The 23,472-nt window shown below is 36.0% G+C and overlaps 1 protein-coding gene across 1 annotated transcript; it reads left to right on the top strand.

Moving 5' to 3' along the window:
* Nucleotides 1–10,113: 10,113 nt before the first annotated feature.
* LOC115951528 (F-box/kelch-repeat protein At3g06240-like) lies at nucleotides 10,114–22,141 on the top strand. Its single transcript, XM_031068711.1, has 2 exons — nucleotides 10,114–10,774; nucleotides 21,587–22,141. Exons 1-2 carry the CDS (start codon nucleotides 10,175–10,177, stop codon nucleotides 22,139–22,141), a joined length of 1,155 nt encoding a protein of 384 aa, XP_030924571.1. The 5' UTR covers nucleotides 10,114–10,174.
* Nucleotides 22,142–23,472: the final 1,331 nt, after the last annotated feature.

Here is a 23,472-nt window from a genome sequence, read left to right as displayed (position 1 = left end):
AGGAGTTCCTCCTAGGACCACCTTCCCTTCGTTCCTTAGTTATGAGACTTTAAATTGGAACCCCTGATAACTATTTGTCCCTTCTCGGACCATATAACGTTCTCGGACAAAGTCCAAAGCCCAATATATGATTTTGGGCCATTATCCCTACAAGTAGTATCATGACATTGTAAACTTATTCCAAAAACCGTATTTATCCCCACCAAAAAATAAAAATGTTTGACATATACACAAGAATTTTAAGGCATTTAATTTTTAATCTTTTTTTTTTTTTTTGAAACTGAAACATATATTTCAAACAAAAGGAAGGCAAAACAGCCAATACAGAGCTCAAAACTGACAGAACAAGACAGCAAAGAAAAGAAAAAAGACAGACCACAAGCAGACCAACCCACAAAACAAATTCCATTAGTTGAAACTATCTATACCAAGAAGATCAGCTACAATATCTGGTGTTGTACCAGTCCAACTCTTCAACTCTCCACCTCTCTTAGCCTGTTGAGCAAGTTCATGGGCAATCTTGTTTCCATTCCTACTTATGTGCCTAACTTCTGCCATCCTATAATTGGACATTTCAAGGATTATACCAGAAATGATGTTGCCAGCCAAACCTTTACAATCTTTGTCTTTTACTGCTTGGACCATTTGCATAGAATCCCCTTCCAAAATGACATTCCCCAAGCCCAACTCCATAGCTAGGATAGCACCCTTTTCCATAGCCAATGCTTATGTTTCTTCCACTGCAAATTTCCTGGAAAGAGGCATACTAACAGCTGCAACAATTTGACTCTCCCAGTCCCAAATGACAATGCCAATTCCAGAATGACCATCCACAGCTAGGATTGCTCCATCCACATTTATAAGGAAAGAACCTTCTGGTGGAGGCCTCCAAGCTCTAGGCTGCTTCTCTTTCCTTGTTGCAAAGGAATTATTTGCAATCTTAAAATCTTCCACCATACTAGTTGCTGTCCCCCACACCTGATCTGCTGAAGTTGTGCTAGCTTCAAAGATCAATTGGTTTCTATGGTACCAGATCGTCCAGGCTACACCAAAAAGGATTTCCAGGTCACGTTGGGCTCCCAGGCATATTATTGTGAGAGCCAGATTAGAAATATCACCCCTGCTCTCCAAAATATTTCTCGGACCATCACTCCACTTTGACCAAACTACCTTTGCTAACTCACACTTTGGAATGACATGCTCTACAACTTCTTCTTCCTTCTTGCATATAGGGCATAGGACATCAACTTGGATTCCTCTTCTGTTTAAGTTCACCATGGTGGGTATAGCATTCATGCACAACTGCCACGCGAAAATATGCATTTTTTCTGGAATATTTAGTTGCCATATTCTTTTCCATAGAGGGGCACGTACATCTCCCCTTGAAGTCTCACCTTGAATGTCTGAATCCAACAGTTTCTTGGCCACATAATAAGCACTCTTCACAGAAAAAATTCCTTTTTTATTACCCACCCAAATTATGGAGTCCTCCGGAAGATGATGGCACAAGGGAATGTTAAGAATGGTAGTCACCTCAAAGGGTAAGAAGATCTCAACCAGCCTATCCCTTCTCCACATTTTTGTGTCTTCATCTATAAGGGATGATACCATTGGAAAAGCCCCAAAGTCTTTTGGAGGAGAAATGACCTTATATGTCGTAGGAGTTGACAACCATTTATCATCCCAAATGTGAATTAGTTAACCATTCCCCACTCTCCACCTAGTGCCTTGCCTGAGAACCTCAAAGCTTTTGTGGATACTTCTCCAAGCATAAGATGGGTTACTTCCAATACTCGCCCCAAGAACATCGCCGATTGGAAAGTATTTTGCTTTATACAAGCGGGCCATCAATGATGATGGTTCTTCTAGCATCCGCCACCCCTGCTTTGCAAGCATAGCCAAGTTGAAGGCCTGAAGATCTTTGAAACCCATGCCGCCTTCCCTCTTTGCTCTGTACATTTTTGACCAGCTAACCCAAGCAATCTTGGATTCTTGATACTTTTGTCCCCACCAAAAATTCATCATGATTCCTTCCATTTCATCACAAAGACTCTTAGGAAGCAACAAACACCCCATTGCATATGTTGGCACAGCCTAAGCCACGGCTTTTATAAGAATTTCCCTACCTCCAATGGATAATAGTTTCTCATTCCATCCCATCAGCTTCTTCCCAACCCTCTCTTTAATTTCGTTAAAAACTTGTTTCTTGGATTTGCCAATCATGGAAGGCAGCCCCAAGTATTTCTTTGGTTGGGTATCTTGCATTGATCCAAGAATATCCTTCACCTCTTCTCTTTTCTCCTCCTTAGTGTTTCAGCTAAAAAACACAGATGATTTATCCGTGTTAATCTTTTGTCCTGAGGCTTCTTCATACTTTTGAAGGATACTTAGTACTTCCCTGCTTTCTTGCCCACTTGCTTTGCAATATATGATGCTATCATCGGTAAAAAGGAGATGTGTAACAGTAGGGCAATTTCTGCAAATTGAGATTCCAGAGAGTCTATTATTTATAGTTGCTTCCAAAATTAGACCTGTAAAACCCTCTGAACAAAGAAGGAATAAATATGGAGATATTGGGTCTCCTTGGCGTAGGCCTCTTGTGGGGGTGATACAGCCATGAGCAACCCCATTAATAAGTACAGAGTAAGACACAGTAGTTATGCAATTCATAATTAAGCTTATCCATTTTTCATTAAAGCCCATTCTCTCCATGATTTTCTTTAAAAAACACCATTCTACCCGGTCATAGGCCTTACTCATATCAAGCTTAATGGCCATATAGCTTTCTTTTCCTTCCTTCTTTTTTAAGTAACGCATAATTTCAAAAGCAACTAGGACATTATCTATTATTAGGTGGCCAAGGACAAAAGTACTTTGATTTTCTGAAATGATGGTGGACAGGATTGGTTTCAATCTATTCGCTAGGACTTTAGATATAATTTTGTAAGACACATTGCACAGACTGATAGGCCGGAATTCAGTCATTTTGGTTGGACTATTTGTTTTTGGTATGAGAGCAATATTTGTTTGGTTTAGGGGTGCTACTGAAGCATTTGAGTTTAGGACATTCAAAACAGTATTAATAATATCATTGCCAATAACATCCCAATATTTTTGGTAAAAAATTGCAGACATACCGTCAGGGCCCGGGGCTTTTGTTAGGTGCATAGAGTGGACAGCTTGAACAACCTCTTCCCTTTGGAATTCCGTTGTGAGCTGCTCATTCATCTCTGGGGTAGCACTTCTTGGAATCAAATTGGCCACTTCCTCACTTTCGGATGGGTAGGAGGTTGAGAACAACTCATTAAAGTACTCTGTTGCTATGCTTAATATGCCTCCCACATCTTCACACCATTTCCCATCCTTGTCCCATAAACCTCTAATCTCATTTTTCTTTCTTCTTTGCGACACTTTGTGGTGGAAGTATTGGGTGTTTCTATCGCCCTTTTGGTACCATTGAACTCTTGATCTTTGGTGCCATCTCATCTCTTCCTCTTCCAGAAGCTCATTAATTTCTTTCTAGAGTTCATTTATTTCTGCTCCTCTACTACCCTCTCTGTCCTCTTGAACAAGAGCTTGGAGCGATTTCCTTTTTTCTTGGATGAGCCTAGGAAAGTAACCAAAATCAGTTTGGTTCCATTTGGTTAACCCAGCTGTACACTCCTTTAGACCTTTAACCCACCCAACCGTTGATTGTATACCCGAGAAGTTTGTCCACGCTTCTTGGATAACTTCCTTACACTTCTCATATTTAGTCCATGCCTTTTCAAAGTGGAATCTTCTCCCCCTTTGAGTTGGTGGATGTTTTTGGTCTATCAATAGAATAGCACAGTGATCAGAGGTTGGTTCTACAATATGAAAAACACTAGCATTTTGGTAATACTCTACCCACTCAATTGTAGCAAGCACTCTATCCAACCTTAATTGAATTCTTCCTTCATTTGGTCTTTGATTGCACCAAGTAAACTTCGGTCCTTCATACCCCATATCTTGGAACCTACAAAAATCTATTGCCTCTCTGAAACCTTCCATTTGCTGTTGGGCTCTATCCGGGCCTCCCGATTTCTCTGTTGCCGACACAATTTCATTGAAATCTCCCAGGCACATCCATGGCATCTGATACTGAGATTTGAGAAACTGGAGAAGACTCCAAGATTCCTTTCTCAAACTTGTTTCCAAGTTTCCGTAAAAACCAGTCATTCTCCATTTAAATCCCGCCTTAGGAATTTGACAGGTATTTTTGGTGAAGTTCATGTTGACAGGTATTTTTGGTATCAAATATGGAATTTGACTACTAAATTGAGCCCTTATTATGCTCTCTTTATTTTTTCCCCCCTCTTATTGTTGAACACATGAACATTAGAGTCATTAATTTATTAACGAGTAAAAATTCCTAATGGGAATTGTGGCTATTATATCCCAACTGATACTAGGGTCAATAATATTGTGCACGGCCTCAAAGATGGAAATGTCATACATACCTAGCCAACATAATCTTATCTTATTTTATTGCCCATGTGACAACATGGACAATTTGATGAGCTTCTCTTTGACTTTAGTCCCTATAAAAAAAAAATATAAAAATAATAAAAATAATAAAAAAATAAAAAGAGGCTGAACTTGTGCAATCTGCACAGGATGCAGAAAGTTTATATTTAGGTTGTAAGCAATGATTAAGTCAAATTTATATTTCACTATATCAAATAGAAGGCTTTTTTAAAGATGTTTTTAACTGCTTGAAATTGTTAGGATTTGATGAAATTCATCAAATATATGATTTGGTATGATATATGATGGCTGGGATTATGAAGCTTTTGTTTAACACAAAGTTGTTATTATGTTGGTTTTCTTCCTTCCTGCTGCAGACATGAAAGTATGGCTGTGACATGGAATGCCAAATTTATCTTTGTCGAACAAGAGAAAGGGAAATCCTTAAGAGCTTATCTTTGTATACAGTAGAAGTCGTAGTCAAATTTTTTACTAAATACTATATGTTTTGTTTAATTTGCCTACTAGCCACTGATTGTTGCGGATCTTTCCAAAACTACTATGCAAGTGAATGTTTCCAAATGCAATTGATTAGTCATTGTTTTTTGCCTCTGTTTCAAAGTTTCAGATAATAATAACAATTTGATGCACTTTCTTCTATTGAAACCTTTTACCAGATTGAATGATAGGGTAGTATAATTTTCTTAAGCTGTTACTCCCGACCTAGAAATTCAGGGAGACCCTTTTGTGCCAAGCTTATAATAGAGTTCAATTACATGACTTATAAGATATGACTGCTTATTTATCGATGTAAGTATACCTAAATCTTATCCATTAGTCAAAAATACCTGTGCATAGCTCACTGATTTATCTTAGTAAAAAAAAAAAAAGGCTAGCCAGCCTTGATATGTTTGGATTTCGGTAAATGACAGCAATAATCAGATAAGACCTACTTGCTTAGAATGTTAGAATATGTTAACTGCCAGTATGAATTATCTTTTGGCTGGATTGTATCCTGGTTTAAGTTATAGTTCTTTTATGTGATGTGTTAATTGATGTAGACGCGACACAATTACAAGCTTGCTACTTAAGAAGGCTTTTGCATGTTACATTGTTTTGCTTAGTTACATAAAGTTTGTCTTGAAAGTGTTACATAACTTTGATATAATAGTTTTATGTTTCACTAGAAGAGAGATAATTATACAACTTCGAAACACCAGTGTCAATAATTTTGACATAGTATGTGTGACTGCTGATGTCCTTACACAAGTTTAACTTGTATCACGTAACGTATTGAAGCCAATTACTCTAGTGTGTCTTTCTCATACTCTTCCATGCAAGGAGGGAGAGTGGGGGACTTTCTCCTTCTCCTCTAAAATACCAGACCAATTAGGAACAGAGGATTTTTCATTGAAACTCTATTTCAATGGCCAAACAACTTCCAATTGCCATACAAGGTTGGATACTTGCTTCAAATAATTATATAATCTATTGAAGATCCATAGTTGACCCCAAAATTTTGGGACTAAAGCTTTGTTTACTGTTGTTGTTATTATTGTAGATCCATAAAATTCTATACAATTTAGTACAAAATTACTAGTGAGGATCCTTAGCATTACAAATAGAGATAATTCTTTTATTCATAATTGGATTATGTACAAATTAGAAAAAAATGCATCTTTATTTCTAGTATGGTAAATAAATTAATTGTTAAATTTTCAATATTACGTTCTGTGACCGACAATGGGATGGCAACATGGCGGGGCAGGGTGGGGCTGGATAATGGCTGCCTTACACCCCATCCGTAGTCTAGTGAACTCGCCTCACTAGTCAGGGCAACTTGCCATGCCTTGTTCTTGTCATGCAACCAAATAAAGAGGGGAAAAAATAAAATCTCTCATACGGAATTTTTTTTTTTTCAAAAAAAAAATATATATATCTTGGAAACTGAAGAGCTTTAGTGTTATACCTAAAGAAAGTAGTGGGTCAGTGGCTATTGAAAAAGATCGATTTTAAACAGTTAGTGGATCGATGGCAATCTCACTGTAGATATCTACTAGTTTAAGTCCATACTGAGGTTTGTTTAGTTAGCATAAACAAAGAGATACAGTGGTTAAGGAAGCAACGAAATAGACTAATGATTAAAGAGGGGTGGGCCTATTAGTGGCATAGGGATCTCTTGGTGGAGCTGCCGGTGGTTTTTGGTGGAGAGAGAAAGAGAGAGATATAGTAGGGGCGGGCGACAGACTTGTACTTGCTCAAACCAAGGCAGCACAAACAATCCTTTTCAATATAACATCCAAATTATTGAAATATATGATTCTGTTTGATATAAGATGGCTGGGATTAGTTAGATAATTGATAAGTGAACATAGCAACATGAACAATTAGGAATGTGTGGAACTGCCTTAATGTTGTATACAGTAGAAGTCCTAGTCAATTTTTTTGACTAGATACATTTATTAGTTTGCCTAGTAGGCTACTAGCCACTGATTGTTGCTGCTCTGTCCAAGGCTACCATGCTACCCAGCACTCAAATTTCTATTTCTAACTTGCTATTTGTATGTCAAGCACTTTTGGTTTGGCATACATTAATATGTATAATGAGATAAGATAAATCCTACTTGGAATTAAAGAAGAGCATTGTTTATCACACAGACTTGTTTTAACAGAAATTGTGTCTTGAGGTCATGATTTCAGTTAAAAGCAAGTGTGTGTATAAGTTATTAGTTATTATCGATAAAAGAATATGTTAACTGCTCGTGTGAATTATCTTGTGGCTGCATTTTATCCTGTTTTAAGTTGGAGTTCTTTTATGTGCAGCATTAACTGATGTAGATGCGGCAAATTTACAAGCTTGCAATTTATAAGGCTTTTGCATGTTTTATATTGTTTTGCTTAGTTACATAAAGTTTGTTTTAAATGTGTTATATAACTTTGATAGAATAATTTTATGCTTCACTAGAAGAGAGATGATTATATAAATTCAAAACACCAGTGACAATCATTTGGACATAGTATGATATGCGGTCAACTTTAACTAATCTGTTGAGGATCCATAGTCTAGTCCAGAATTTTGAAACTAATCATTTGTTTGTTGTTTTATGTGTGGCCGCTGATGTCCTTACTCAAGTTTTCTTGTATCAAAGAAAATATTAAAGCTAATTACTCTAGTGTTTCTTTCTTATACCATTCCATCTTATTGCTTGCTCCAGAGTTATATGTATATCTTTGAACTGCAAGATAAATATTTTGAATGAGAAGGTTGGGCATCTAAATAGATCCAATTACCTTTTTTTTATTTGTTGACTACTCTAACTAGATCCAATTGCTTGTTAAGCTTATAAATTGCTTTTTAATAAGATTCCAAAGTTCTAAGGATGGATTGTATGATTTGTGCTATACAATAGGGTGATAGAGATATTTGTCCATAGCATTTCTCTGAAGTTCCTTGTCATGAGGCTGAAATTGAGTTTCTTTGTATTACTATCTGTTGAAGGCATATTTTGAGCTCGAAGCTTTTGATAGGACCAGCGTTACTAAAAGCACAACAGCATCCCTAAAAATAAGTTAAGATAATAAAAATAATAATAATAATAAAAAAAAAAGAGATTGAGAGACTTCCTCCTTCTCCTTTAACCTACCAGACCAAATAGGAACAGAGTTTCTTTCGTTGAAACTCTATTTCAATGGCCAAACAAATTCCTGATTGCCATATTAGGTTGGGAGACTTATAATAATTTTTTCCTTTGTAAATTCATAGAATTCTACAAAATTTATTATGAAATTACTAGTAAGGATACTTAGAATGACAAATAAAGATAATCCTTTTTTACAATTGATTATGTACAATTCAAATTAGAAAAACTTGTCAAACTGCATCTTTATTTCTTATAGTGTAAATAAATTAGTTATTAGAGTCTTCATCATATCATTGGTAAGCTAAAATTATTATACATATCAAGAGTCATGTAGCTTAACTGAATTTTTGGTGTTTTCAACCAAGATATTTAATTCTCATATTCTACTCTATATGAAGCCCTATTACCAAAGTAAAAAAAGTTTAAATTACTATTTCAAATAAAATTTTGAAACAAAATTTAAAATATTTTCTATTTAAAAAAAAAATACAATCATACATTATAAATGGTAAAAAAAAAAAAAATTACTTTACAAGATTTAAAAAAAATATATTAATTAAAACATTAATTTTTTAATTCAATAGTTGGAGGAGTATCGATGGTCATATATATATATATATGACCATCGATACTCTTGGCACAATCGTATTGTTAGAGCATTCACATCAGTCTTAACACAATTTTAGTCAAATTATTCTGTCTAGAAAATAAAATTTTCACTTTTTTTCTTTTAACAAACTCAAAGTCACATACACTTACATCAGATTTAATATTAGTTTCTCTATTTTATTTAAATATTAGTTTGATCACTAAACATATTAATATTTGTTTTTCTCTTAACCACCTTTCCTTTCATAGCAACACCACCATCTCCTTTGCAAAGCACCTTCAACAACAAAAAGACCCTTCTACTATCGCTTGACAACAATAGCGTCAAGAGCATCACTGATTTCCATCGTTTGCCAATCCAAAGGTTGCCAACATCAATTTATCTATACAAACATCAGTTAATCCAAGTGGCAAAGAGAAGTGAGTCAAAAGATGAATAAAAAATACAATTATTTGGCATGTTGATATACACTTATATATTATTCATAAATAAAATTTAAGTACAAATTGTGGAGACTGATGATAGGCGTTTTTAATTTTGTTTAGTTTTTATTTATTTATACAAGATTGAAATTCTACTATAACCTAATTTAAGTGTATATATATATATGAAACTCACATTTGGAAACTTGAACCTCGACCCTTGCCCCCCACACCTCACACCCTACAAGCACATATACCTGTGGAATAATCACTGCATCAAGGGTGCGCGATGGTAATTTCATTTAGTAAAATATTTGTAAAGTGCTCTAATTATATTAAAATTTGTTTTATACTAGTAGTTACACCAATTTTCATCCTTTTTTTTTCTTTATTTTATTTTTTGTAAAATACTAAACATGCTATAAAATTTTTACTAATATGATAATAAATGTGATTTATAAACTTCAAATATCAAATAAATGAATGTTTAGATTGTTTTAATAAGTGATTTGTGACACCTCAAACAAAAAAAAAAAATTAAGCTTTGTTTGAAAACAAAGGGGAAAAAAAAAAAAGTTGTGCTGACATGACAATTTCCCTTCTTTGGTTGGCATTATAAGAAAGAAAATGAGAAAGTAGAGGGAGTAATTATCCACCAAGGCCCACTTTTCTCATCAACCCTAAATGGGTAGAAATGAGGAGAAAGGCAAGTAAAAATGTTGCAATTTTTGGAGGTCACCACAAATGACCTTTAAAATTTCAATTTTTATTTGGAGTATTCAAGGAAAAATATATATCTAAATTAAATATATTATATTCTTTTCTTTTTCACTCCCCCTCAGTCTTTCCAAACATGTAAAAACTAAAAAGGAAGCATTTTCTTTTTCAACCAAACACACTGAAAATAGTCTATTAACTTGGCTCCTCTTCTTTCTCAAAAAAAAAAAACTTGGCTCCTCTTACTTTACCTTCTGGCAGCCGCAAACCTATACCAAAGATCCAAAGTACCACCGATGTCTCGACCTACGGAAAAGCTAAGATTATTGACCGAGCGTGTTCTGGACGACGACATCGCATTCGACATACTGACTCGGCTACCAGTGAAATCCTTAATCCGATTCAGGTGCGTTTCTAAATCATGGTACTCTACAATCACAAACCCCATTTTCATTGCCACACACTTCAAGCTCAACGAAGCCAAATCATTATCCAATAAAAATAGTCACAATGGTTATCTGCTATATACATCTGTAACAGAGGGCTATTCTTTTCACGAAGATTTGCGTACACTTGTTTACAATAGGGACCGCACAGTGACTGAGATTTCCAGGTTTATAACCCCCTTTCCCTTTTGTGATGCCTTCATGAATTGCTTCTGTAATGGCATCTTCTGCCTCGATAGGTTTGACGAAAACAATGGTGATCATATGATATATTTGTGGAACCCAAGCATTAGAAAGTTTAAGATGCTTGCTCCTGCTCTTTTGACTGCCCCTTTTGATTGTGCCACCCTTGGACTTGCTTATCATTCTCAAAAGAATGATTTCAAGATTCTTAGACTTGTGAGTTTCCCAGGGTCTCTTGGAGAGCCAGATCCACTGACTGAGGCTGAGGTTTGAGTACGGATTCGTGGGTGGAGGAAGGTAGTGTCGGCCGAGTTGTCCGACCCCAACGCTGGACTGTAATAGCAGCTCATTCACCATATATATTTTTTAACGGAGCACTGCACTGTATAGCAGCTCATAAACACTGCAGTTTCATCTTATCCTTTGACATTAATGATGAGAGATTCCATAAGATAATGCTGCCTCTGGATTTCTTAGATGTATACCAATCATATCTTACAGTGTTCAAGGGATCGCTCGCTTATATTATTATCTCTAACCGTCTAGCTACTGGGATCATTATGTGCCACATATGGGTGATGAAGGAGTATGGCGTGGCAGAGTCTTGGACCAGAAAATGTGTACCAATCGATTGGTTTCATCATTTCCATGGCTGCACAGACAATGGTGAATTGCTAATTATGATTTTCATGGGGCTGATATCAATTGACCCTGAGAATCTATTTCAGAACAGTCTTATAACGGAATCAAATATTAGATGGGCTGGTTACGCAGCCAATTCCATAGAGAGTTTGGTTCTACTTGATGGGGTAAATTTGTCATCTGAATACAAAGATTAGTCTGTTGAGGTTTATAGTAAGGTGGCTATTTTTTGTGAAGTTCAATGGCAAGTATTTTGGTATCAAATATGCAATTTGAATCTGAGCTCTTATTATGTTGTTTCTTTCTTCCCTCTTATTTTTTATGACATGAACATCAGAGGTACTAATTTATTAAGAATTTTTTTTTAAGGAGACTATGGCTATTATGCCGAATTGATATTTGTGTCAATAACATTGTTCACATCCTCAAAGATGGCAATTTCATGGTGCTGCATACATGCTTAGCCAACATAATCTTATCACATCTGATTGCCCTCATGAAAAATTTGATGAGCTTAATCTCTTTGCTTTCAGTCCCCACCAAAAAAAAAGGGGCTTAATTTCTGCATGCAGAAAGTTGATTTATCGGTGGTAAGCAATAAATAAGGCTGATTTTATATCTCACGATATCATGTAGAAGGCTTTATATTCTTTGCAGCCATAGTTGATTGATCTTATGCTTTTTTATAAAATATGTTTCAACTGCTTCAATTAGTTAGAGTATGCTGGAAATCATGGAATTATTGAAATATATGATTTTGCATGATATAAGATGGCTGGGTTTAGTGAGATTGTTGATAAGTGCGCTAGTGATATAGAGAACTTGGTATGATTGAATACTCTTTACTTTTGTATACAGCAGAAGTCAAAGTCAAATTTTTGACTCAAATCTATGATTTTTCAATGCCATTAATCTTTTAGCTCTTTTTTAAAGCATTAAGTTATAAATCTGATTGTTTCTGGTCTGTGCAAGGATAATGTGCACACTTCAAATATTACAAGTGATTGAATCACTATTTTTCTGCCTCTGTTTCAATGGTTAAGTCATTGATAAATTGATGTACTCTCTTGAGTCTTGATTGTAACATTTTTTTCCTAGTTGAATGATTTGGTAGTTAAGTTTGCTAATATGTTACTCCTGCCCTAGGGATTTAGACAGGCATTTCAACCTCAAGCTTAGGAATAATTTTGGTTACAGGTTTGACATAAATGATGTAAATTATAATAAATGACCCTTTTGTGGTGAGTGTTTTATGTTGTCATTGGAAAGCTGCTGAAGAATTGTTAGCATATGAAGCTTCTGTTTAAAACAAAGATGTTATTATATTTGTTTTGACATGGCAAAGTCATGGACACGAATATATGCTTAGCAAACATAATATTTGTTTCATTTTTGTGCTGGTGACAAAAATGCCATGAGCATTGCTTTAGCTTTTAGTCCTTAATCCCAAATTTTACTATTTGAAAGTATAGTTTTTAATTTGGGATTACATTTTTACTTCTTTACTCATATACACTGAGGGAGGGAGAAATGATTTGGGAGAGTAATAAAAATTGATAAAGAAATAATATTTTATTGAAATGTAGTGTAAAATAAATAATCTAATATAAGTGTTTTTCTTGCCAGGGTTTAATCATTTTTTTTTTTTTGGGGTCACAAAACACGTTCACTCACACTTTATTAAGTCTTAGAAAGGTTTAAAGAATCTGGTCAACTGAGTATAAGCACTCGATTTTAAATTCCTATATTTTTTAAAAATTTCAGGCCAAAATAAAAATCCTAAATTTTAGGCTTTTTTTTTTTTTTTTTTTTTTAATATATATATAAATGTTAAAAGTTAGGAAGCTAAGTATATAAAAACTGATCTAGTGACAAACAAGCAAACGAAAAAGTGAATAGCTCACGAAAGAGCCTAGCAGGCTTAGCAGCTAAACGAGAAATTATAAGATCCACATGGTAAACAAGTGATGTGGTTCACCATTCCATTAAAAAACTTCCACCTGTTTAAAATTGTTAGTTAGAAAAAAATTTTAAACAGAAATTAATTACTAACTCAGCAATTTTAAACAAGTGAAAGTTTTTTTGTGGAATAGTGGATAAGTGACGTGGTCCACTAGAGGACGCTATAATTTCTCCAGCTAAACACAATACATTACGTTGTTGTAAAAGATACACGCTTGACAAAAACGGACTCTGTTAAGTCTTTATTTTTTTTGAGCTGCTGTGAAGCGCTGGTACTGTTCCAGAAAATATAGTAGCTCCATCACGGATGGCATTCGGTTGTAGCTGAATGTTTTCAAAATCGAACTTGTTACAAGCATTCCAATAGAGAGTAGAGACCAAGCAATGACTGTCCAAACCTCAAGGTCTAGCTTCTTTAGCATACTTTGAAACAGTAAGAAGTCTTGTGTTGCATTGGAACATTTTTGTATAAAAAAGATGGGGGAAATGGGTTTATTTTTAAAATATCCAACACAATATTCCTATTTTCAAACTATTAAGCACCGTGCCCCTGTTTTGAAACTCGATTTTTAAAAAATCGAGCTTCAATGTAACTCAATTTTAATGTTTTTGAGTTTTAGGTAAGTTTTTCCCAAGCTAGACGAGCATCCGTGGCTTTTCCCAAAAAAAAAAAAAAAAAAATCCAGTTGGAACTTGAGTTCCTCAGAAATTTTTTCAATGCTGAACTCGATATTCTTAAGACCGAGTTTCATGGGAATTTGAAAAAATATTCTATGAAATTATTTTTTGTGCCTGTAACTCAATTTTAAAATTATAGAATTATATTGGGATTTTTTTTTAAAGTGAACTCGATTTTAAGAAAATCAAGTTTCACTAACGTTATATCCAAAACAAGTTTTTTTAGAATCAACGTTTTTGGTCCCCTTAACTTTAGTGTTTCTCACAGCTCCATAGCTATACATCCCTGGATTTGGTGTTATCTCTCAAGCAATCATCTCTCTATCATCTCAAGTACAAAACCCATATCATAATTTGATGCACATAGAAAATTTTTTGACATAGGTGAGGAATAGTTTTAGGTATTGCAAAGGTTTATCTACTAAAATGTATTTTCATATTGAGGAAGTATTTTCATTTGATATGTTGTATTGTTTGTGCTTAGGAATTTGGTTGAATAAGCATTATGTGAGTACATTGGGGTTATATTAGTTGTTTGGTGTTGTAAATTTGAAGTACAAAAAATAAAAATTTTTAGATCCGCAAGAAGCAATGAACAATAAATCTTATTTGGTTAAGATTTTTTTAAAATTGTTAATAAGAGTTTAGGAGGAATCTTAGCGAAATAAAGGATCTTATTTTGTTAGTTCATGTTGTTATTTTCCCCCTATATATATATACTTATTATATAATAAAAATTGGGCTTAGAAACCGTGGTTGCACCAAGTGACTATACTAAATTGAAGAAAATTCATTAAATTTCATTTTTTTTTAAATTAAATTTAGTTGGTTGATGCCATACAACCACTATACTTGAATAAGACTTAAATTATCACAAGAAATTTTTAGATAAAAAATTTTTTATTATATTTCTCTTGCCCAGTTGTATTTTTAATAAAAATTAGAAAATTTATTGCTAAAATTATAGTATATATTACAAAGGAGTATGATAAGCTTAGAACTGCGAGCTAATAGAATTTAGTAGTATCATGGCATTGTAAACCTATCCTAAAAAACCGTATATATCCTCTCCAACAAATAAAAATGTTTAATACATATTGTGTCAGTATTAACTTAAAGTTCAAGAATTTTAAGGTATTTGATTTTTACTTAGACTCCTTTTAGGTGGAGAAGGTATATATATACACGCTGTATTTTTTTTAACTTTGCCTTCTTGTAGCCGACTAGCCGCATCTTCTCAAAAAAACAAAAAAAAACTTTCTTTTAGCCGCAAACCCAAACCAAAAGTACCACCGATGATTGGGACAAAGATCATACCGTGCAAAAAACAAACCATATATTAGAGGTTCAGTTCTCAGTGGGTTAAAGTTGGTCCCTCCAACTCTTGCCTAACTGTAGCAGTTGGTTCCCTTTCTCCTCTGAGAAAGACGATCAGTTTTTTGAGTCCGTTTTTGTGGTTCCCTTTCTCCTCTGAGAAAGACGAGTAGTTTTCTTTGTTGGTTACGATTCATTTAGTGTTGGTGTATCGCGAGTCTTGTTCTTAGGATGGATGATCTTACACATCGCTGGACTAAGTTATCCCTTTCTAATAAGGAAGGTAAGAAAGTTATTCTGTCCAAGGGTAGGCAGTCTCAAGAATTTGGGTTGGCAGCGAAGTTCTTTACCAAGAGGGCGGTGAATATTGATGTAGTAGCCAAGACTTTCAGGCCTTTATGGAGAACAAGGCATAGTTTTAATATCAGGGATGCTGGAAACAACCATCTGGTGTTTGCTTTTGAAAATGAGGCAGACGTGGAAAAGGTTCTTCTGGGCGAGCCTTGGTCTTTCGATCGACACCTTGTTGTCTTTCAAAGGTATGGTGGAAAAGCGCCAATGAATGAAGTGGATTTTGGTTTCTCGAAATTCTGGGTCCAATTACACCACCTTCCTTTTAATCTCTTGACACCTGAGGTAGCATTGGATATTGCACAAACCTTAGGCACTGTGGTATTATCTGAGGATACCTCTGAGATGATGGGTGGAAATTTTATGCGAGTAAGGGTGCTTATTGACATCTCTCAACCTCTTTGCCGAGGCAGACAAGTTACTTTTGAAGATGGTTTAGAAGGTTAGGTTGCTTTTAAATATGAGCGCCTACCAAATGTTTGTTATTGGTGTGGACGACTCTCCCATGATGATAAAGACTGTATTTTGTGGCTACAAAGTAAGGGATCTCTGAAGACTGAGAATCAACAATTTGGGCAATGGCTTCGTGCATCTCAGTTCAATCCTTCGAAGAAGATGGTGATTGATGTCAAGGGATATGGTGAGGATTGGAGGGTGAGGCCTGAACCTGTACAGTTTGAGGAACAAATAGCCCCTGCTCTGCCTAACAATCTGGTGATTCTTCAAGATGATTTTATTGGAAGCACTCAGGGGATTCTTCATGATGATGATGCTGGTAGCCGGAGGAACCGTGAGCAATTGCTGGTTGTGGAGCCAATGGTGGAGGCACTCAGTGGCGGCTGCCAAGGTACGGTTATTCCTGATACTTGTGGGCTTTCAAATTTTGAAAAGTCAGTTCCAAATTTTGAGGAGACACTTCAGCAGTTAGATAAGGATATTTCCGAGGATTATGTGCCTCCAAACAAGGATCTGAAATATTTGGTTTCTGAGGATGTTTTGTTGGGTGGTTCAAGTGCAGATAAAACTAAAGATGATTTGGACACTAATGCTGAGTTGGATAAGTCCAAGGTGGATAAGTTTCCTCAGAATGTGGGAACTATGAGTGGGGATATATATAAATATAATGTGGGCTTATCTGGGGTGAAGCCTAGACTTCGTACATGGGTTAGAAAGTGTGGGAGGTCAGTGAAGTCTAACTTTGGGAAATCTGAGTCTGAAACAGGCTTTAAGAGAAAGTCTCCAAGGAAAACACCTGTTCTGAGTGTTGAAAAAAAGGCAAAGCTTGAGGAGGACACAAAGAAGTTTGGTGTGCTCTTGGCTACACATCTAGGATCGGCGGAGGTTGCTAGTCAACCCCGCCGGGACCAATGAATCTTTTGAGTTGGAACTGTCGGGGGCTTGGGAACCCTCGATCTGTTAATACCTTAAAAGAGGTTATTAGGATAGAGAAGCCCAAAATTGTCTTTCTTATGGAAACTAAATTGGATAGAGACTGGATGAAAAATGTTGGTGATCAGTGTGGTTTTAAGCAAGGTTTAATTGTTCCTAGTATAAATAGTAGTGGTGGTTTGGCTTTGTTGTGGAAAAATGATGTTAAAGTTAATCTGTTAAAGTATTCTTTATCTAATATTGATGTTGAAGTGTTTTGTGGTGAGGATGTTGGGTGGTGGCATTTAACTGGGTTTTATGGGAATCCAGTGACTGCAAAACGAGTTGGATCATGGGGCCTTCTTAAAGTTTTAAGTGGTCTTTCTCAGTTACCTTGGTTGGTGATAGGTGATTTTAATGAAATAAAATGTCAGTTTGAAAAAGAGGGTGGGGCAGTACGATCTGCCCAACAGATGCAGAAGTTTGTGGATACAATTAATTGGTGTGGTCTAAGGGATTTGGGTTTTGTTGGACCTAAATTTACTTGGCTATATCAGCAGAGAGATGGGGTTCAAATCCGAGAGAGGCTTGACAGAGGGCTTGCTACAGTGGATTGGCTAGACAAATTTCCTATGGCAAGACTTTATCATTGCACATCTTCTGTTTCAGATCATTGCCCTCTTTCTTTACATCTCAAGGAGAGGAAAAAGACTCAGTGTGTTGGAAGAAGCTTTCGTTTTGAAGCAATGTGGCTGAAAGAAGCCAGCTGTGACGAAGTGGTTACTTCGGCTTAGGATGAAGCAACTATTAATGGATCAGATTTCCCTATGGTGGAATGTTTGAATAATTGTCGTATGAAATTGGAGGATTGGAATAAAAATGTGTTTGGCCATGTGGGGAATAATCTGGCCAGACTTCAGAAACAATTACAATGGCTGGAACTACAAAGTGCCACACCTGAAGTTATTGCTTCTTTGAGGGAGACAAGGGTGGAGTTGAATTGTTGGAGAGATAAGGCAGAAGCTATGTGGCATCAAAGGTCTAGATTAAGCTGGCTACAATCTGGAGATAAGAATACAGGCTTTTTTCATTCCAAAGCTTCTTCACGGTTCCAAAATAATTTCATTGAGGGGCTGCTAGATTCGAACGATAGATGGGTGGAAGATCAGCGTGATGTAGAGAATGTGGTGCTCAACTATTATTCAGAATTGTTCAAGTCAGCTAACCCCACCGAATTTGCTGAGATTCTTTCCTCTGTTCATCCTAAAGTTTCCACAACCATGAATGAGAGGCTTACCAGGGATTTTCAAGAGAATGAGGTATGTAAAGCCCTTAGACAAATGTATCCTTTAAAAGCACCAGGTCCAGACGGGATGCCTCCTTTATTTTTTCAACACTTCTGGCCTACTGTTGGTCGAGTTGTCACTAAAACAGTTTTGGACTTCCTAAATTCTGGTGTCTGTCCGCCGAATTTTAATGATACCCAAATTGTTTTGATTCCCAAAATTAAGAACCCGTTACGTATTACTGATTATAGGCCCATAAGTCTTTGTAATGTTGTTTATAAGCTCGCATCCAAGACGCTAGCGAATAGACTGAAAAAGATTCTGCCTTGTATTATTGGAGATAGTCAGAGTGCCTTTGTTCATGGTAGACTCATCACTGATAATGTGTTGGTGGCTTTTGAGACTATGCATCACATAAGTCAGAAAAGAACTGGAAGGGTTGGTGAGTTAGCTTTGAAGTTAGACATGAGCAAAGCTTATGATAGGGTGGAATGGATTTTCTTGGATAAAATTATGGAGAAGTTGGGTTTCAATTGTAAGTGGCGGGGTCTTATGATGCAATGCATTTCTTCTGTTACTTATTCCTTTCGAATTAATGGGAAGTCTCGTGGCTGCATTATTCCATCAAGGGGTTTACGTCAAGGAGATCCTTTGTCACCATACTTGTTTCTGATTTGTGCTGAGGGTTTGTCTGCTTTAATAAAAAATTCTGTGCAGCGTGGTTTTATGGAGGGTGTTGCTGTTTGCCGTGGTGGTCCTAGTATCTCGCACTTATTTTTTGCAGATGATAGCCTTATTTTTTGTAAGGCTAGCCTGGAGGAATGTGATGAGTTGCAACGTGTTTTGAAAGTATATGAAGAATCTTCAGGTCAACAAAAGAATAGGGCTAAAACTTCTCTTTTTTTCAGTCAGAATACAATGGATGATATTAGAGAAGAAATAAAGAATAGATTTGGTGCCCAGATTATTCGTCAGCATGAGAAATATCTTGGGCTTCCTTCTTTGGTTGGTAGGAATAGAAAGAATACTTTTAATGATATCAAAGAAAAATTAGCAAAGAAGTTGGCGGGTTGGAAAGAAAAATTGCTTTCTAAGGCAGGAAAGGAGGTTCTGATTAAGGCGGTGGCTCAGGCTATCCCAACTTATTCCATGAGTTGTTTTAAAATTCCTAATTCCCTTTGTGATGAATTGACTAGTATGATAAGGAATTTTTGGTGGGGACAAAAACAGGATGAAAGAAAAATGGCTTGGTTGAGTTGGGATAAAATGTGCATTCCTAAAGCTTGTGGGGGGATGGGTTTTAAACTTTTGAAACATTTTAATTTGGCGCTTTTGGCAAAGCAAGGTTGGCGGCTTCAAGTTGGGCAGAATTCTCTTGTATATCAAGTTTTCAAAGCAAAATATTTTCCTACCTGTGATTTTGTTCATGCTTCTTTGGGGAAAAAACCATCTTATGTTTGGAGGAGTATTATGGCTGCACAAAGAATTGTTCAAAAAGGGCTTTGCTGGAGGGTGGGAAATGGCAGGCAGATCCGGGTTTGGGAAGATAGCTGGGTACCTACCTCTTCTACTCATAAAGTAATTACACCAAGAGGTATGCTTCCATTGGATTCTAGAGTTTGTGATTTTATTGATGTGAATAATAAGTGCTAGGATTGGAACCTTTTGAATAGAACTTTTCTGCCTTTTGAGGCTGAGGCTATTGCTGGTATTCCTTTGAGTGTTAGAATGCCTGATGATAGGCAAGTATGGGCTGAAACTTCAAATGGCTTTTTCTCTGTAAGAAGTGCTTATAAGCTGGCTCTAGAATTAGAGACAAATAGGGAGATTGGCTCTTGTTCGGATGGGAGTAATATACGCTGTTTTTGGAAGAGATTGTGGTCAATTCAAATCCCCCATAAAGTCAGACATTTTGCCTGGAGAGCTGCCCGTGACATCTTACCTACAAAAGAAAATCTAGTCCGTAGAAAGGTTATGGTTGACAGTGGGTGTGAGGAGTGTGGCAATGCTTCAGAATCTTTCTTTCATCTGTTTTGGGAGTGCTCTAAGTCTCGAAACACATGGATTCCTTCGTCTCTCTTCTCCTCACTGTCATTAATTCCTTTTCAGACTTTCTTTGAGTTCCTATGGTATATTTTGATGGATGCCCAGTGGGTTATGGAAGATGCTGGCCTTGCTATCACTATTGCCTGGGCTTTGTGGACTAATAGAAATGAGGTGATTCATGGCAAGCCGAGGAAGTCAGGTCTGTTACTAGTTGACTGGTGTAGATCATACTTGGAAGAGTATTGGGCTGCAAACAATACTCCTCTGAAATTACAAACACAGGTGGATGTGAAGTGGTCTCCTCCTATTTTCCCATCATACAAGATAAATGTGGATGCTGCTATTTTCTCAACTCAGAAGGCTGCTGGTGTTGGCGTTTTAATTCGTGACCATGAAGGGAATTTTATTGCAGGTTTGAGCAAGAAAATCCATGCTCCACTGGGGATTATTGAAGTTGAAGCAAAGGCATTTGAAACCGGTATTATTTTTGCAAAGGAAGTGGGCATCAGAGAGTTTGTTCTGGAAGGAGATTCATTAACCATTGTTCAAGCTCTTAAGGAATGTTCACCTGCTCCATCTTCTGTTTCTAATCTGGTTTATGGGATGTTAGCTGAATGTAATGAATTTAGAAATGTGAGTTTTTCTCATATTAAACGACAAGGCAATAGGCCGGCCCACTTGTTAGCAAAACAAGCTTTTGGCTTGATTGACTATTGTGCTTGGATGGAGGAAAGTCCTTGTTTCTTAGAACAAGTCCTCATCCATGATGTTTCTTGTATTTGATTTTATTGAATAAAAGTTTTAGTCTGTTCATCAAAAAAAAAAAAAAAGTACCACCGATGTCTCAACCTACGAAAAAGCTAATATTGTCAACCGAGTGCGTCCCGGACGACATCGTATTCGACATACTGACTCGGCTGCCAGTGAAATCTTTAATCCGATTCAGGTGCGTTTCAAAATCTTTGAACTCCACCATAACCAGCCGCATATTTATTACCACACACTTCAAGCTCAACGAAGCCAAATCATTATCCAATAAAGATAGTCACAATGATTATCTGCTATATACATCTAAATCAGAGTAATTTTCATTTAATGAAGAAGAATTGGTTGCATTTGTTTGCAATAGGGACCACATATTGACTGAGATTTCTAGGTTTAAAACCCCATTTTGCTTTTTGGATGGTTACTTCGTCAATTGCTTCTGTAACGGCATCTTCTGCCTAAGTAGATATGATGATGATCTTATAATATGTTGGAACCCAAGCATTAGAAAGTTTAAGATGCTTGCTCCTGCTCTTCTGACTGAATTTTTTAGTTGGGTCACTCTTGGACTTGCCTATAATTCTCAAAACAATGATTTCAAGATTCTCAGAGTTCTCAAAAGTCTGATGAAGAGCCAGATGGCCCAGATCGACCGGCTGAGGCCGAGGTTTACACATTGAGTACGGATTCATGGAGAAAGGTTGTAATATCGGTGGATTCATCCGAACCCAACATTGGATATGTTTATCATACTTCACCGTTTATATTTTTTAATGGAGCACTTCACTGTATAGCATCTACTAACAACGGCCGTTTCATTTTGTCCTTCGAAGTCAATGATGAGAGATTCCATAAGATAATGTTGCCTCAGGATTCCTTAGATGGATACCAAGGATGTCTTGGAGTGTTCAAGGGATTGCTGGCTTTTACTGTTTTGTCTAGTGATATAGACCCCATATGCGACATATGGGTGATGAAGGAATATGGTTTGGTAGAGTCTTGGACTAGAAAATCTGTACCAATCGATTGGATTCATTCTCTTTTTGGCGTCACTGACAATGGTGAACTATTTGGCAATGCCACAGAGCTTAATTTGATTGACCCTGAGAAGAATCTAAATCAAAACATTCTTGTATCAAAGAGATATATTAGATGGGTTGGTTATGCATCTAATTTTATGGAGAGTTTGGTTCTACTTGATGGGGGTAAATGCATCGTCTGAATATGAAGATTAGTCTGTTGAAGTTTCTAGCAAGGTAGCTATTTTTGTGAATTTCAATGACATATATTTTGGTATCAAATATGCAATTTGAATTTGAGCTCTTATTATGTTGTTTCTTTCTTTTCTCTTATTGTTTATGACACGAACATCAGACGTATTAATTTATTAAGAAAATTATTTTGGGGATTGTGGCTGTTATGCCCAATTGATATTTGTGTCAACAACATTTTTCGCATCCTCAAAGATGGCAATGTTATGGTGCTGCATACATTACATAATCTTATCATATGTGATTGCCCTTCTGATAAAATGAAAATTTTGATGAGCTTAATCTCTTTGCCCTCAGAAATCAGAACCCACCCAAAAAAAGGGTTTAATTTCTGTATCCTATCCAGGGTGCAGAGAGTGGACTTATTGGTGATAAGCAATAAATAAGTCTAATTTTATATTTCACTTTATCAAATAAAGCCTTCATATTCTTTGCATTTGATTCTATTGTTTAAAAAAAAAAAAAGTTTTAACTGCTTGACAATGTTAAGAGTTTGCTGAAAATCTTGGAATTATCAAAATATATTATTTTGTATAATATAAGATGGTTGGGCTTATTGAGATTGTTGATAAGTGGGCCAGTGATATATATAGACCACTTGATATTATTGAATATTCTTACTTTTGTATATAGCATAAGTGGAAGTCAAATTTTTTACTCAATTATATGATTTTTCAGTGCCTTTATTCTTTTAGTTCTTTTTAAAAGAATTAAGCCTATTAATTTAATAAAATTACATGCTTAGTTTAGTTTGCCTATTTTCCAATGATTGTTGCTGATCTGTTCAAGGATAATGTGCACACTTATATGACAAGTGATTGAATCACTATTTTTCTGCCTCTGTTTTCAAAAGTGTTTTTTTTTTTTTTTTTTTTTTTTTTCCCCTCCGGTAAACCATGATTTAACATTAACTTAAGAATTCACAAGTCTATTACAATGCAAATTAGCCTGGTCAAAAGCTAATGTAGCCTCCACCACAGGCGGTGGGTTACAAAAAGTTGCAAAACTATACAAAGGCTGCGCTCCTAGTTTAGCCAATGCATCAACACATTGGTTTGCTTTCTAAAAAGCATGGATCACACGCTCTATTTCAACGGTTAAGTCACTGCATAAATTAAAAAAAAAAAAAAAAATTTAAGTCACTAATAAATTGATGTACTCTCTTGTTTCGAACAATTTTTCCTGGTCGAATGATTTGGTAGTTATGTTTGCTAACATGTCACTCCTTGCCTAGGGATTTAGATAGGTCTTTTCAACCTCAAGCTCAGGAATAATTTTGATT

Source organism: Quercus lobata, chromosome 7, assembly GCF_001633185.2.
Source record: "Quercus lobata isolate SW786 chromosome 7, ValleyOak3.0 Primary Assembly, whole genome shotgun sequence".
In the NCBI taxonomy this organism is placed as follows: domain Eukaryota; kingdom Viridiplantae; phylum Streptophyta; class Magnoliopsida; order Fagales; family Fagaceae; genus Quercus; species Quercus lobata.
This window is presented reverse-complemented; position numbering and strand designations above follow the sequence as displayed.